The sequence below is a fragment of the Maniola hyperantus genome, chromosome 20, assembly GCF_902806685.2.
Source record: "Maniola hyperantus chromosome 20, iAphHyp1.2, whole genome shotgun sequence".
Lineage (NCBI taxonomy): Eukaryota > Metazoa > Arthropoda > Insecta > Lepidoptera > Nymphalidae > Maniola > Maniola hyperantus.
In genome coordinates, this window is record NC_048555.1 from 427,409 (window position 1) to 443,245 (window position 15,837).

At 38.4% G+C, this 15,837-nt stretch overlaps 1 protein-coding gene across 3 annotated transcripts in view; it reads left to right on the plus strand.

Annotated features, from left to right (window-relative positions):
• RanBPM (Ran-binding protein M) overlaps positions 1–15,837 on the plus strand; it is a 52,672-nt gene that overhangs the window by 16,954 nt on the left and 19,881 nt on the right. For 2 of the 3 annotated variants that reach the window (XM_034979158.2, XM_034979160.2), the window contains exon 2: positions 8,520–8,585. The exons of the other annotated variant lie outside the window; for it this stretch is intronic. In XM_034979158.2, the coding sequence (XP_034835049.1) occupies positions 8,520–8,585 (66 nt within the window). The remainder of the gene's footprint in view (positions 1–8,519; positions 8,586–15,837) is intronic. 3 annotated transcript variants of the gene reach the window in all.

Genomic DNA, 15,837 nt, shown 5'->3' on the forward strand with positions numbered 1-15,837 from the left:
TTTGTGCTAGCGGCCTTGTGGTAGTGTTGCACGCGTTACGTTTCAAGCTTTTGGATTATCTCTGCTATTCATCGGTAATAGAGATTGAATTCCCTTGAAAGTCTGTTTCATTTTAAAAGTCTCTACAGACGGGAGCAACTTCCTTATCCAATTTTTGTTCCAGCCTGTTTAGCAATAGCTTAATTTGGCGGTCTGCGGGCTTTGTTTATAGAGACCCCAAAATTATAAATTTTGAGAAAAGATTCACCATATTTGCTCAATGTGTCAACAGCTGTCATATAAAAGTACGGTTTACTACGTTTTACTCAGTGAAAAAACATTAAAACGGCCGATTATAAGATTATTTATAGTATAGTATATATAATAATTTATATAATAGTTTTAAAAGTCGGCGAACTCCACCCTTAATCTAAGAGTAAACCGTACTTTGATATGACAGCTGTTGACACATTGAGCAAATATGGTGAGTCTTTTCTCAAAATTTATAATTTCATTCAACAGCAATAGAAATTGAGAAGTTCTTCTTGAACTGTTGTTTATTTAAGATTTTAATTCGACGCCACTTGCTATGGAACTGATTACATATTTATTGTTATCTAACTAGGTCGGACCGAAAATTGGCCAAGGAAGTTGGTCATGACTGTAGACTGTACAGACTTCAAGCGTTGCACGAATTAGATTTCCCGTCATTGGATAATCTCTGCTATTCACCGGTAATAGAAATTAAATTCCCATGCAAATCTCTCGCAGTCAAAGCAATTTGTAGACGTAGTTATTACGTCGATAGTGTTTGCATTGTGAATGTTATGACACGGAAGTTAGTCGTCCAAAGTCTTTGTCTTTGTCCAATATTGGTTGAGTGAAGGACGAAAAGTAACTTCGTAGTTTGTACATCTATTACGTAATTTAAATAATATAAAAAGAAAAGGTGACTGCCTGACTGACTGACTGACTGATCTATCAACGCACAGCTCAAACTGCTGAACGGATCGGACTGAAATTTGGCATGCAGATGGCTATTAGGACGTAAACATCCGCTAAGGGGGTGAAATAGGGGTTGGAATTTGTATAGCCCGCCCGGACGAAGTCGCGAGCATAAGCTAGTAGTAGTTAACTAGTACCACGTAATTCATAAGCTGATTGCCCTTCACTACTAATTTGTATATAAGTTTCTTTATTCCTTCTAACGTCTTTGTTAGTTCGACTTTGTAACGTTCAACTCTGCGTCATATCGTTTGCACTAGGTGCAGAAATCCTTTTTGGGGTCAAGTAGGTACTCGTAGTATATTACGTTCTTATAACAAGACTAGCCTACGACTTCGTCCGTTTAGGTTTTTTTAGGGTTCCGTACCTCAAAAGGAAAAACGGAACCCTTATAGGATCACTTTGTTGTCTGTCTGTCTGTCTGTCTGTCTGTCTGTCTGTCTGTCTGTCTGTCTGTTCGTCCGTCCGTCCGTCCGTCCGTCCGTCCGTCCGTCAAGAAACCTACAGGGTACTTCCCGTTGACCTAGAATCATGAAATTTGGCAGGTAGCTGACATTTGGGGAAAAATCTGGAATCCGTGAATTTGTGGTTACATCACACAAAAAAAATTAAATTGTGGTCATAAACTAATAATTAGTACCTATTTTCAATTTTCGAAGTAAGATAACTATATCAAGTGGGGTATCATATGAAAGGGCTTCACCTGTGCATTCTAAACTGAATTACGGAACCCTCGTTGCGCGAGCCTGACTCGCACTTGGCCGGTTTTTTTAGGTTAGCCCGCATCTATTTTCCCCAGGTGAGACCACCACCACTCACTTACCACCAGATGAGATTGCAGTCAAGGGCTAACTTGTATCTGAATAAAAAAATACGAAGTATCCACAGAAGCTACTAATTACTGAAATAAACCTTGGTACAGTTTGGTTACCTTTAGCGTGGGTTACCGCCTCCTATTAATCCAATTGATTAATTGTATTGTTCATAAATTTAATTAATTTGCATTCATGTTTTGTTTGTCCGTGGCATCAATTTATCGTGTCGAACATTTTTTAGGGTTCCGTGTCTCCAGAGAAAAAAACCGGCCAAGTGCGAGTCAGGGTCGCGCAATGAGGGTTCCGTACTACAGTCGTATTTTTTCGACATTTTGCAGGATAATTCAAAAACTATGATACATAAAAATAAATATAAATCTGTTTTAGGATGCACAGGTAAAGACCTTTCATATGATACCCCACTTGATATAGTTATCTTACTTAAAAAATTGAAAATACTTATTATTAGTTCATGACCACAATTTAATTTTTTTTGTGTGATGTAACCACAAATTCACGGTTTTCAGATTTTTCATCAAATATTAGCTATAAAATTTACCTACCTGCCAAATTTCATGATTCTAGGTCAACGGGAAGCAAGTACCCTGTAGGTTTCTTGACAGACCGACAGACAGACAGACAGACAACAAAGTGATCCTATAAGGGTTCCGTTTTTCCTTTTAAGGTACGGAACCCTAAAAAATGAACCCTATAGGGTCACTTCGATGTCCGTCTGTCGTGTCGGTCAAGACCGTTTATTTTATTTTATTTAGTGTCAACATACTGAAAAAATAACCTTAGGGGTCAACTATCATGTCAAAAGTACAGTTGAATGAGTTCACCTTTAAAATAAAGACAAGAATCGTCAATTGACACATAAAGTTAAAATGGCGCGTGAGAAGTCATTTTGTAGCTACGCATAATACGATGGTACGCAGAACCCTCCGTGTGCGACTCCGACTCGTACATGACCGGTTTTTTGGTAGAAATAACAGAATTTGGGGTACATATATCGTTTTAGTTACGCGCTTTAGTCGTCGAGGCTCTCAGTGAACTAGGTCGCACCGGCGTCGTTGCTTGTGTCAGGTTCGTTCGACCTTTCTTTGGTCATTTCCTACTTTGCTCAGTTGTTCTTTTTTATTGATATAATAATAAAAGTTTCTTTCTGTATTACAGCATTTACAGCTCGTCAGTGTACACATTTCATTTTTGTTTGTTATATTTTTGTATTTATTGTAGAGTTTCTAGTTTATTTTTTCTTTTCGATTTGTGTAAGATTTTTGGAATGTTGTATCATTGTTACTTTGTTGGGAGCTACAGTTTTGCTATTTTCAAACACTGAAGTTTCAAAAAAAGAATGCTAGGTAGGACCAAGATTTTTAGTTTGGTCCTTTTGTTTGGACTCAAAAATTACTTTTTGCACTTTTTATCAATAGGTTGGTAGCTCTGGGTACTTGGGTACTCATGATTATAAATAAGTCTAGTTTCTATCTACTTATTCTTAGTACCTACTTGACTATTATGAAAAGCCAAGAGTGCTTTCACTTTTTAAACAATACCTACAATTTAAATTAATGCACAGCACTAACAATATGAATTTCAAATTATTTTCCACCGCTGTCTACGAAGTTACTTTTAGAATTATATAGGTACATAATTTGAGCGTTTTGTGATACAGATTACAGACTTAAGGCTGAAACACTAATAATTCGCTTACTTTAAAAGATATTTAAAAGTCAAACGTTTTCAACATTTGCGTTGTAAGAAATATATAGATGCTAGTCATTGAATTATTTTGTAATGTTTTTTTTTCATCAACCTGGTTTTTAATTTTAATGACTTCAATGCATGCTTTTTTTGGAGTTGCACCTTTAATCTATATATAAAAGGAAAAGCTGACTGACTGACTGACTGATCTATCAACGCACAGCACAAACTATTGGACGGATTGGGCTAAAATTTGGCATGCAGAATGCAGATAGCTATTATGATGTAGACATCCGCTAAGAAAGGATTTTTGAAAATTCGACCCTTAAGGATGTGAAATAGGGGTTTGACATTTGAGTAGTCCACGCGGACGAAATCTAGTGGTTCTATGTAACTCTTGAAGGAACCAAAATTCAAAATACTACTATTTGTAAGTACGTTATATCACTTTTATAATCAGTTCAACATCTCAGATTTATTTTTTTCAAGCTTTCTATGAATAGATAGAAAAAAAAAAGATTAGAGTTTTCAAAATTATTATGAGAAAACATGGAGTTAATCTTTAAATCAAACAATGTAAGACACGTAAAACATGAATAATATTTTTATTACATTAGCCTTTTGTTATCAAATTCTAAATCTTATCAGTGATATTTCTAACAATACCTAGCATTCAAGTAGATCAATGTACTACCTACGTACTAGCCTATATTATTGCAATGAACTCATTGATTTACAAATTGGTAAATTCTGGCACGTAGATAATCACCTTTTCACTTACTGAAAGGTCAATCCACCTATTTACTTAAAAAATGTAGTGTTGATTAGGTATATGAAACAAGCTAATCCGCCCCGGTCTGTTTGATGCTCTCTCCCTACGCTGCGCTTTCCAGTTCGAGGTCGCCATCCTAGCACCTTGGGAACGTTTATCGGATTTTCAAACTATGTGCCCTGCCCATTGCCACTTCAGCTTCGCAACCAGCTGAGCTATGTCTCTGGTTCTCCTACGGATCTCCTCATTTCTGATTTGATCACGTAGAAAAACTCCGCACATTTCTCCATCGCCCGCTGAGTGACTCTGAGCTTTCTTATGCGGCCCATAGATAGCGACCATGTCTCGGATTCATAAGTCATCACTGGCAACGCGCGCTGTTCGAAGACTTTGGTCTTTAAGCATCATGTAGTAGGAAATATAATCATCATTTAGTACATCGTAACGTAACCGCAAATGAAGGCCGGCCGCGCTTAGCAACTGCACGCTGCAAGGTTTGCGGACCAACATCTAACCGTTCACGAGTTATTAGTTTCACTCGCTAACTCCGTGTTAAAACAGTTTACTTGGAAATCTGATTGTTTACATCATTCAAGTTAATTTCATTACGACTAAACTAATAAAAGAAACTTCAATAGTATTACTTTTTTCCACGCACATTTAAACTCGGTGGACGGTGGACGGACGACATCAGACAGGTCGCAGGGAGCCGCTGGATTCAGGCGACGCAAGACCGTGGCGTGTGGAAGTCCCTACAAGAGACCTATGTCCAGCACTGGACGTCTATCGGTTAATGATGATGATGATACCTAAGTCATGTTGGTGTAACGGCGATGGAGTGGCCATCACGGTCTCCGGATATGAATCCAATAGTGATTCAACGGTAGTATTGTATAGGTAGTATCGCAATCGCATTAATGAAGTGGATTTATGAACCAGCGTAAATGCTGAATTAATTATATTATAATGAGCGTAGGGCGCGCTATCGAACCGTGTCAAATGTCCACTACATTGTATTTACACTGAGCAGTAGTTGAAGGTCGCGGAACTAAAGATAATTATGGGCACATTTCACGCCAGTTGGGGAACTTCTAACAAAACGTCGAGGCTTAACGTCACTGGCAGGCGTCAAATGTTAGTTCGTTTGATGTGCAGCATTTGTAGTGTAGCCCTAAAGTAGCTCTATTTTTCTTTGATTTTACGTTGTACGGAAGCGCGGCGGTGTGTAGGCTCGACCGTACCAAAGGGAGATCTCCCACCGAGCGGTTAGTTTGCTCAGTAGCGCCAGCTGGGCCGACGCGGACGGTTGTGTCTTGAAACTTCCTTATATAGTCCAGATTGCAGAAAACTCCGTTAGTGCGAGTACTGTCGGCGGTACATTTGTTCGGGACTACGTTATGAAATGTTATCGATTGAATAGCGCCATCTAGTTGCATCTGTGGCAACCGCCACAACGTCATCGCCTAATATTCGACATATCGTCGATTCAGGATTCCCTCACTCTAGTTCACTCTGCCCATGTCAAATAAGTACGTGACCTAGCAATAGTTGAAGGTCGGGGTACTAAAATATTTCTGTCATATGTATAACTAGCTGACCCGCCCGGGCTTCGCTCGGGTGGAATTTAGAAAATCGATGTGGGGGTTGAATTTCCAGAAATCCTGAATCACGTATTCTTCTTTTGTGACCGAAAACCCAAATACCAATTTTCATGCAAATAACTTGAAAAATGACGGACTTTCATACAAACTTCCATCCCCCATTTAACCCACTTAAGGGTGGAATTTCGAAAAATCCTTTCTTAGTGGACACCTACGAACACACCCTCGAAATTTCATGTCTCTAGGACCAGCGATTTCTTGACAGACAGACATACAACAAAGTGATCCTATAAGGGTTCCTTTGTCCTTTTGAGGTACGGAACCCTAAAAAATGGTTTTGCCAAAAGCAATCTATGTCCAATCTCAGTTGGCAAAGAAAATTCTGTCCGATTGGCAGAGGAGAAATCTTGATTTAAATTGAAAATCTATAGAAGTAAAAATTTGCACTTCTAACGGATGGTGTTATAACTATTATAAAAGGAAATCTTTTTCGTTTAAAAAGTACGCTTTCTTAAAATGAACGTTATTTGTATTTGTTAAATAATATGGAGATTCGCAATAACCCAGCGAGCGAGGGGTGAAATATCGACTTTCATGTCATATAGTCATAAATGTGGAATTTTATATCTGAGAGAAATGAAGGCACAATTATGCGATAAAAGTTAACTAACAATTTCCAAGTCACGTTCATCGTTTGATTACATATTATATTATGTTACTAGCTGACGCCCGCGACTTCGTCCGCGTGGAATTAGGTTTTTTAAAAATCCCGTGGGAACTCTTTGACTTTTCGGGATAAAAAGTAGCCTATGCCTATGTCACTCTCCAGGTCTTTATCTATGCCCATGCAAAAAATCACGTCAATCCGATGCACCGCTGCGACGTGATTGAAGGACAAATCAACAAACCAACATACAAACAAACTTTCGCATTTATAATAAGGGTACTGATGTAAATATGTTCACATCGTCCCTTCAAAACCACATTCTCCACATATCTCTTTAAGTTTTAATTATTTTTATTTTATTCGTTTTTTGCAATCAACAGCGATATATCTTAAATATATAAAAGGAAAAGCTGACTGACTGACTGACTGATCTATCAACGCACAGCCCAAGCCACTGGACGGATCGGGCTGAAATTTGGCATGCAGATAGCTATTATGACGTAGGCATCCGCTAAGAAAGGATTTTTGAAAATTCAACCCCTAAGGGGGTGAAATAGGGGTTTGAAACTTTTGTAGTCCACGCGGATGAAGTCGCGTGCATAAGCTAGTACAATATAATTTTACATAATAACAGACTAAAAATAAGGCCAAATAGGATTTCAATTTTTTACAGATTACTTAAATTAACGTTGAGGTGGGATTTAAATTTAATGTATTAAAATCCGGTGCGGAATTACTCCGCAGTGCGCGCGCTTCTATGTAGTTCTAAAGTGCACAGATTTTGCGAAAAAAAAAACGTACGGAAATTTACCGCGGTGCGTGGTAAATCGGTAAGATGAAAATAGGTTGCTATTAGATTTCAATATCCAGTGTAACCTTTAAAATATTGTTTATGATTTCAACTCTATTCTTTAAAATAATATTTTATCTGCCATGTTAGAGGAGAGACTTTTATGGTATTAAAATGTGCTTTTTCTTAGATTTTGACGGTAGCTTACTTAAAATAAGTTTTTCTTAATAAACTTGTTGTTCAGTGCCTTTCGCATTATCAAGTTCATCACATCCTACATTATTGACGTTATCTAGATTCTAGAGGAAAAACACCTTTTCATCTTCTTTAAACTTATATTAATGCAATTGGTTTCCTCAAAATAAATTGTACTTAATTTAAGAATATAAATTATAAGATTAACGGAGCTTAAATTTAAATTAAGCTTTAAGACTAATGGAGTAGAAGTAGTTTTAAATTTAATTAGTTTTAATATAACCGGCTCCATAGCACCACTATGCTCTTAATGCTCGGGTCGTGGTCGGGTTGTTGCATGTCGTGTTCGGGCAACGCATCCTCAGTTGCCACCGCCGCTGTTTTGAGAAAAGCTTTACTACCTGCACCAGCATTTAATATGTTGAGGATTAAGCTGATTTTATAGGTACGCTGCTTCATTTAAACATCTATTGATATACAATGAACCAAAAGCTTAATTTGCTATAATCTGCTGAAACAGGTCGAATCTGTATGATGCAACATGCAGCATGCGAAATGTTGCACCATACAGATTCGACCTGTTTCAGCGGATTATAGCAAATTAAGCTTTTGGTTCATTGTATATCATGGACTTCCGCAAAGTAAACGCCTGCTTCTATACAACATCTATTGATATACCATGAAACGGTATGTAGGAGCCGATAAAGTACTGGTTTTCTCGATTCAAACTCGATAAAATCCGTGATAGGTAGTCTTCCCACTATTATGCCTGTATTAAAATAGCCTTTTTTAATAGCTTGTGAATTTGGTAGAGTTGACAGCGTAACTATAAAATCAGCTTCGAATTGATTGCATTAGCACGTAACGCTTGCTGAAGAATTTGGATGTAGATTCGCAGAACTGCATCGCCGAGCAGCCAGACGCGTAAGTGGTGTATGGGGCCTCGTGGAACTGTTTAATGGACATGGATGTTTTCTCTTGTTGGAAGGTGGGACGCAGGGCCCGGGCCGAAGACCCCACCTGCCCTACCTCCACTTACGCCTCTGGATGTATCGTACGTCAACACCTAACACCTATCATACACTGTCATCTTGTTAACAAACAGGGCTCGCTAACAGGATTACCGCTAACTCCCAAGCGCTCCAACGTGAAACGTTCTCTAATGTGACAACTTGAGGCAGTTATTACATACACTTCTATTTCTATGAACATAATATCTTAGAGTCCGTGCCAGTAAAAATTTGCCTTGTGCGTCCATATTTGGCGAAAATTACATACAAACACAAATCGGATTATGATGTCGATTTTTACGATGCTCTTAAAATATTAGTAGGTACGTTAATTAAAGTTTACAGCCGTAAGTTATTATGATTTGGATCAAAAAATATGTAATAATTGCCTAAACTCAGAATACTGAATTCAATTCTTATGTTTTTGGCATTTCGTCCATATAGCATCACAAAAAAATCTCTTTGTATTTAAAGTGCGCATGTGAATTAATTGGTATTTCAAGAACTTTACGGTCAGTATGAACGTTGAATTTAGTATTCAGTTGTTAAGTCCCCTATTTGCTGGTATTCTAGAATGTGATAACTTTGTTCTTTTCCATTGGGATTAGGCTTAAAGGTCACCTTAGTCTGACAGATTACTGGCCATACATAATCTTAATAAATTAAACCGATTTATTATTCCCCTGGATCAATTCTGTTAGCTCCACAACTAAACTTTTATCTTTTGGAACAAGGTTTGCGAAAAAAAAGATCAAGCATTAATTCAGCCAAGTCCAAATGACGTCAACTTGACCGTAACATGCTCAAATAAGTCCCGCAAATTGCTATTGCGCTGAAACCATATCTCATTAATCTCAAAATGACGTCATTTGACTTACTTTTACGGCATTGTATTGCCAAAATAAAAGTATATTATTGTGTTATCGATCCCATGTTATTCGGTCACTTGTGATTGAGGTCAAGGGCTGAACTTATGCTGAACTGATCGAGCAAACGCCGACCTAGTATATCTGTATAGTGTATATCATTCCATTCAACAATAATATTGGCATCCAACGTTTGTTGATTACTAGCTGACGCCCGCGACTTCGTCCGCGTGGATTTAGGTTATTAACATCCCGTGAGAACTCTGACTGACATAGTTTTATGAAGAGATTCATTAGGTAGGTAACTCTGACAAAAATCACATGTAAAAAATTCAAAAGCAAACTTTGCGAACAAGTTCCTAATGTTCTTGAGCCAGAACTCGTATTTCAAAACCTGAAATCCAACGTTTATGACAATAAAAGAATTTGGGTGTTCATATCACATTACAACGTGTTTCGGCGTTAGTACAGAGTCGCTTACTAAAATTCTACGGACCGCTTTTCCACACTTTCGTTTGACACACGACTGACGAAAATTGTGCATGCTACCAACTTAACGACACCAATTTGTTGTTGCCAGATAATCATTCTAAAAACTGCCATATGTTTCTATTGCTAGACTAATAAATTGAATAAGATATTAGCTTTTTTTAGGGTTCCGTACCTCAAAAGGGAAAACGGAACCCTTATAGGATCACTTTTTGTCTGTCTGTCTTGTCTGTCAAGAAACCTACAGGGTACTTCCCGTTGACCTAGAATCATGAAAGTTGGCAGGTAGGTAGATCTTATTATAATATTATAAATATACATTTGGAGAAAAATCAGAAAACCGCGAATTTAGGGTTAGATCACACAAAAAAAAATTAAATTGTGGTCATGAACTAATAATTAGTATTTTCAACTTTCGAAGTAAGTGACTATATCAAATGGGGTATCATATGAAAGGTCTTCACCTGTACATTCTAAGACAGATTTTTATTTATTTTTATGCATCATAGTTTTTGAATTATCGTGCAAAATGTCGAAAAAATACGACTGTAGTACGGAACCCTCATTGCGCGAGTCTGACTCGCACTTGGCCGGTTTTTTTAAATAACATTCGAAATTCAATCAGAAAACAGATTCGTTTGTGATTGGTTCATCATCATCATGATAAACCCTTCGCCGGCTCACTACAGAACACGGGTCTCCTCTCATAGTGAGAAGGGTTTTGACCATAGTCTACCACGCTGGCCATGTGCGGATTAGTAGACTTCACACATTGTTGAGAACATTATGGAGAACTCTCAGGTATGCAGTGTTCATCAAGATGTTTTCCTTCACCGTTAAAGCAAGTGATACTTAATTACTTAAAACGCACAAACTCCGAAAAGTTAGAGAGAGGTGCGTGCCCGGGATCGAACCTCTGATTAGAAGGCGGACGTCCTAACCACAAAGCTATCACGGCTTGTGATTGGTTGGTGTTTCAAAATGGTTAACCCCACTGAGATTTTTGTCTCTATCATTTGTATGGGATTACGTAAGAGAAAGAACGCTATACTAATTTCTTCCCGCGGATAGTAAGTACGAGTATGTTTCTATGCGATAGATATTTCGTTACAGTGCGACAAGGCTATCTTGGCGCGTGGCGAAAATCAGAACTAACGTTGCCGTCAAGTGTCCCCCTTTGTTCTTATTTGAATATTCTAAGCCTTTGTTTTCCAACAGCACCCCCCCTGTCAATGTCATTCAAGTGCCAAGAGAGCCTTGTCGTACTGTAATTCTGAATGGCCCTCTCTACTCCGTGGTATGGCTTTGACCTTGGCTTTGTTCCTGTAGGTAGGTAGGTAGGTAGGTAGGTAGGTAGGTAGGTAGGTAGGTAGGTACGTAGGTAGGTAGGTAGGTAGGTAGGTAGTAGGTACTCGTAAGCGCCTGCTTATTATTCTGACCCAGGTTGGACAAGTCTCCAGTTTTTATGAATGAAATTATTTATATCTACATTTTATACTTGTACTTTATGATAATCCATACTAATATTATAAATGCGAAAGTGTCTGTCTGTCTGTCTATCTGTCTGTCTGTCTGCTAGCTTTTCACGGCTCAGCCGTTCAACCGATTTTGACGAATTTTGGTGGAGAGATAGCTTGGATCCTGGGGAAGGACATAGGCTACTTTTTATTCCGGAAAATCTAAGAGTTCCCACAGGATTTTTAAAAACTAATTTGTAGAGCATTGTCTCTGTCGTTGAGACCGACAAAACGTCATATAGTTGTGAGTGACAGAGACAACGCTTTACAAAGCCAAAATGTCATTCTAAAGGCCGATGTACATTACTCTCTGCCGCCAGTAGGTACGTGGGTTTTTCCCGGTGGTCTTCATTTCCTTTGTTTTTACCCGATGGCGTAATGAATGTGTTATGAACTTATGACAGCTACATTTGCTCGGCGCTAACGTTTCTGCACGATAACGGTGCGGTGTGATGCGGAAAGGTACAGGGGCGTTGGGCAACGGTCTCTAGCGGTTCTGGCTAATGTGCTCTGCGCTTCCTTTCCTTTTCAATACGTCGTTGCCACTTGCCTGGTACTCTTCATTCGCAATTCAATCCTTCGTTCATCATCATCATCATGATCCATCCATCGCTGGCTCACTACAGAGCACGGGTCTCCTCTCAGAGTGAGAAGGGCTTTGGCCATAGTCTACCGCGGATTGTTATACCGCGTACTGTGCGGATTGGTAGACTTCACACACCTTTAAGAACATTATGGAGAACTCTCAGGCAGGCAGGTTTCCGCACGATGTTTTCCTTCACCGTTAAATCAAGTGATATTTAATTACTTAAAACGCACATAACTCTGAAAAGTTACAGGTGCGTGCCCGGGACCAAACCCCCGACCTCCAATTAGGAGGCGGACGTCCTTACCCACTAGGCTATCACAGCTTATTCCATCTCTTATTAATTATTCCTTCGCTTATTCCTTCTCCTTCGTTCAGAGGAATCTAATATTATATTAGACAAAAGAAAGTGCATTTCCAGCTGCACACAGCGAGGTAGCTCGGTCCCTTGGGTCGTTGACGTTGACGTCACTTCTGACCTCAACCCGGTATTAGAGATATTTATCTATGCTGGCTTTAGTTCTAACACGACGTATAGTACGCGACAGGTTGAGATGGCAATCGGGGTATGAGGCGGGGGGACGTCCCGCACACCCGCACGTCGCCCGCACGTCGCCCGCACCGGGGCCCGTGTATCTCGCGCGTCCGCGTACCTGTCGCGTACTAGGATATATGGATATATACGTAAGTCAAAATTAGCAACTTTAGAGGAGACCGATAAAACTTATTATTTCCAGAGATTTGGATTGTTTGATAGCCTAGCAAAGCGGTGATAGCCAGTAATTCAGACGTATGTTCAAGAGGCCGGGGTTCGATCCCGGGCAAGTATCTTTAACTTTGCGGAGTTAAGTGCGTTTTAAGCAATCAAATATTATCACATGTTTTGATACTGAAGGAAACGATCGCGAGGAAACTTGCATGCTGCATGTTGAAAATTCTCCATAATGTTGGCGGCGGTGTGTGAAGTCTGCCGATCTGCACTTGGCCATTGTGGCAGGTTATAGTCTGAACCCTTCTCATTCTGAGAGGGGACCTGTGCTCTGTAGTGGGCCGTGGATGGGTTGATCATGATGATGATCAAATCAAATTTATTTCGAATATGGGTATGATGTGTTCAGTAGAAGGGTTCATGAACCTTAGTTATGGGAAATACTGAAAGAGAGGTTAAAATAGAACTATAGGATCCAAAATGCGAAATCGATACAATGAAAACACGTAATAAGCAAGCAAAAAGTTGAAGGAATCTCGTTATAAGTGTGACAAATAGCGACGTACGCCGTCCCCAATGCAACGTAGAAGCCATGTCAGCCTCGCGCCGCGGCCGGGTTATCTCCAACTCCGATGTGTTTACAGTTTCCACGTGGTTCGTTAACCTGCGCCTGCGCCGCACGACCAATGCGAGCTATATTTGCCCTCTTAGGCCGAGCGCAAACTGGAGAAGTTGCGCAAAATCCTATATTTACTTACTCGTACCAAAAAATGTAACAATAACAAAAAAAAAGCTGTCAAGCTGCTGTCGCACTTATATAATGACCAATGGTAGCTAAGCTCTTTTACGACGAGCGCAGACTTTAGAAATTGTGCACAATTCATTTTGATGTGAAAACTTCTTTAGTACCGCCGCCGTTTTGTGATTTGCATCAATGTATAGATTCTTAAATTAAACTGCGAATTAAAACTAAATAATCAAGATTTTCGGGGAAATATTTAGATTAATTTGTAACTATGAAAGTTATCTTCTCTATAGTTTTCGTATTAGCTACCAAAAGGCGCATACATTACTAAAGTTTTATTTCGGCAAACACTTCACCGGTCATTGGGGCTGGTTTCTGGTCTGGTCTTAGACTTAATTATTTGACGTATATTTAGCCATTTTATATTTATAATAGACGCGTACTCGATAAGGTCTTTTAAATGAGAAATATCATTATCATAATGAAATAAATATTTTTGAATTTGAATTGACGTATACCAACGTGCGGCCGGCCTTAGCTCGTCGATCATCAGTCTGAAATCGGTGCATGCAACACAATACAGCAACGCAATAGATGCACTTCGATATCTATGTTTAAGCCAGATATCGATTTTACTCTCCGTTATCTATGGCCTAAAACAATAAATTATATGGTAAACTTGTATATTTTTTTGAAAGTAATTGACCCTTAAAATATTTTCATCTCCAATAAACCATGCAAGAATTTACAAGATTGTAAAATTATTGGCTTTATAGCAAATTTTACTTGATGATAATTTCAAATGTCTTTAGTTTGAAAAATATTAATTACTTTGCCAAAAAATAACGTAATATGTACCATGTAATACTAAACGTTGATTTAAGTTGATCTCTCATCAACTGTTTATTTTACATTTAGGTACACGTTTTACAAACACTAAAAATATTAAAAATAATTGAATTTATTTAATCAACTATCGATCGGTTGTCGGTGATGACTGTTGACAGTGTTAGATATAATTTGAATTTATTACCTTTTTAGCTTTTTAGGTATTGTGTTTTCCAGTTCTTTGAAAGTTTGTATATAGTACGTTAACTATCTAATTTTATCTTTTTATTTTAATAGGATAGTTACCTATAATATGTGCTATAGGACACAGGACTGTAATATTATTTGCGTAAGGATTATTTTAGTGAATGAGGTATTGGGGCTGATTCTCTTGTACACAATCTCTAAATTAACAGGTCTAAATCTAGTGCTATCCTTTTCCGCAAGCAACATTGACATGACAGGGATAGCAATAGATTTAGACGTGTAATTTTAGTTTAGTTTAGAGATTGTTTACAAGAGAATCGGCCCAATTGTTCACTATGTTGTGAATCAACGTCCGAATTATTGGGTGGAGTAACATAGTTTAGCCATTGTACCGTTGGGCAACGAATGTAGGCAATAAACATATAAATGAGGACCATAGTAATCACGATTGATCATGCCATAGCCGTGTGCATCTATTATGCGTATCTTTGAGTGAGTTTTTATCAATATTTGAAGAGGGCCATGCTGAATGAAGATGCGAAAAAGAGGCACTATGGATAGACTGTGTTGTTTTAAAGACAATAAAAATGTATTAGACTTGTGGGACACAAGCAAAAAGCTTGTCTCACTTAAACCACCATTTCCGCATGAGATCGCGTATGTTTAGGAGATTTCTTCCAGGTGAACCAAAAGAAGTATAATTTCAAAACGTTTTTCTATACCTGTTTCTCATCCCAGTTTACACTTACAAACTAGATAAGACTATTGTAATATTTCATTAAAAAAGAAATAAATATTAAAAAAAAACACTTACAAAATAATTGTTACAAATCTGGTCAAAAACCTATAAAGTCACGTCAAATGATAAACTTTTACGTCATTATTTCATACTCTCTCTCTCTGGCTTGTGTTAAGAAATAATAGAGCCAACAAATGCAACCATGCTTACGAATATCATGTAATAATTATGTTTTATACCTTAATCTAAACACAGTGCGAGAATACGTGTTCCATACACAATGCAATACACTAAACAACTACAAGCCTACGTTAAATGATATAAAGTGTCAAGATGATATGATATAAAATATCAATCCGCTATCAAAGTTGTTGCACCCACTGTACGGTAGCTTAACGGCGGCAGTAGTGAATTGTGGTGTGTCCTGTTTCGCGGGGTCATTAACTCCTCCGTCGACCTTGTGGTATTGTGTTCAATAGTGACACTGCGTATTTGGACATGCTTCAAAATTAACATATTCTGTAGCGTGCCGAACATAGTTTTAACTACATCTTATATGTGTGGAGTTGGCCCACTGTAAGGTAGTTAGACGGTGGCAGTAGTAAATTGA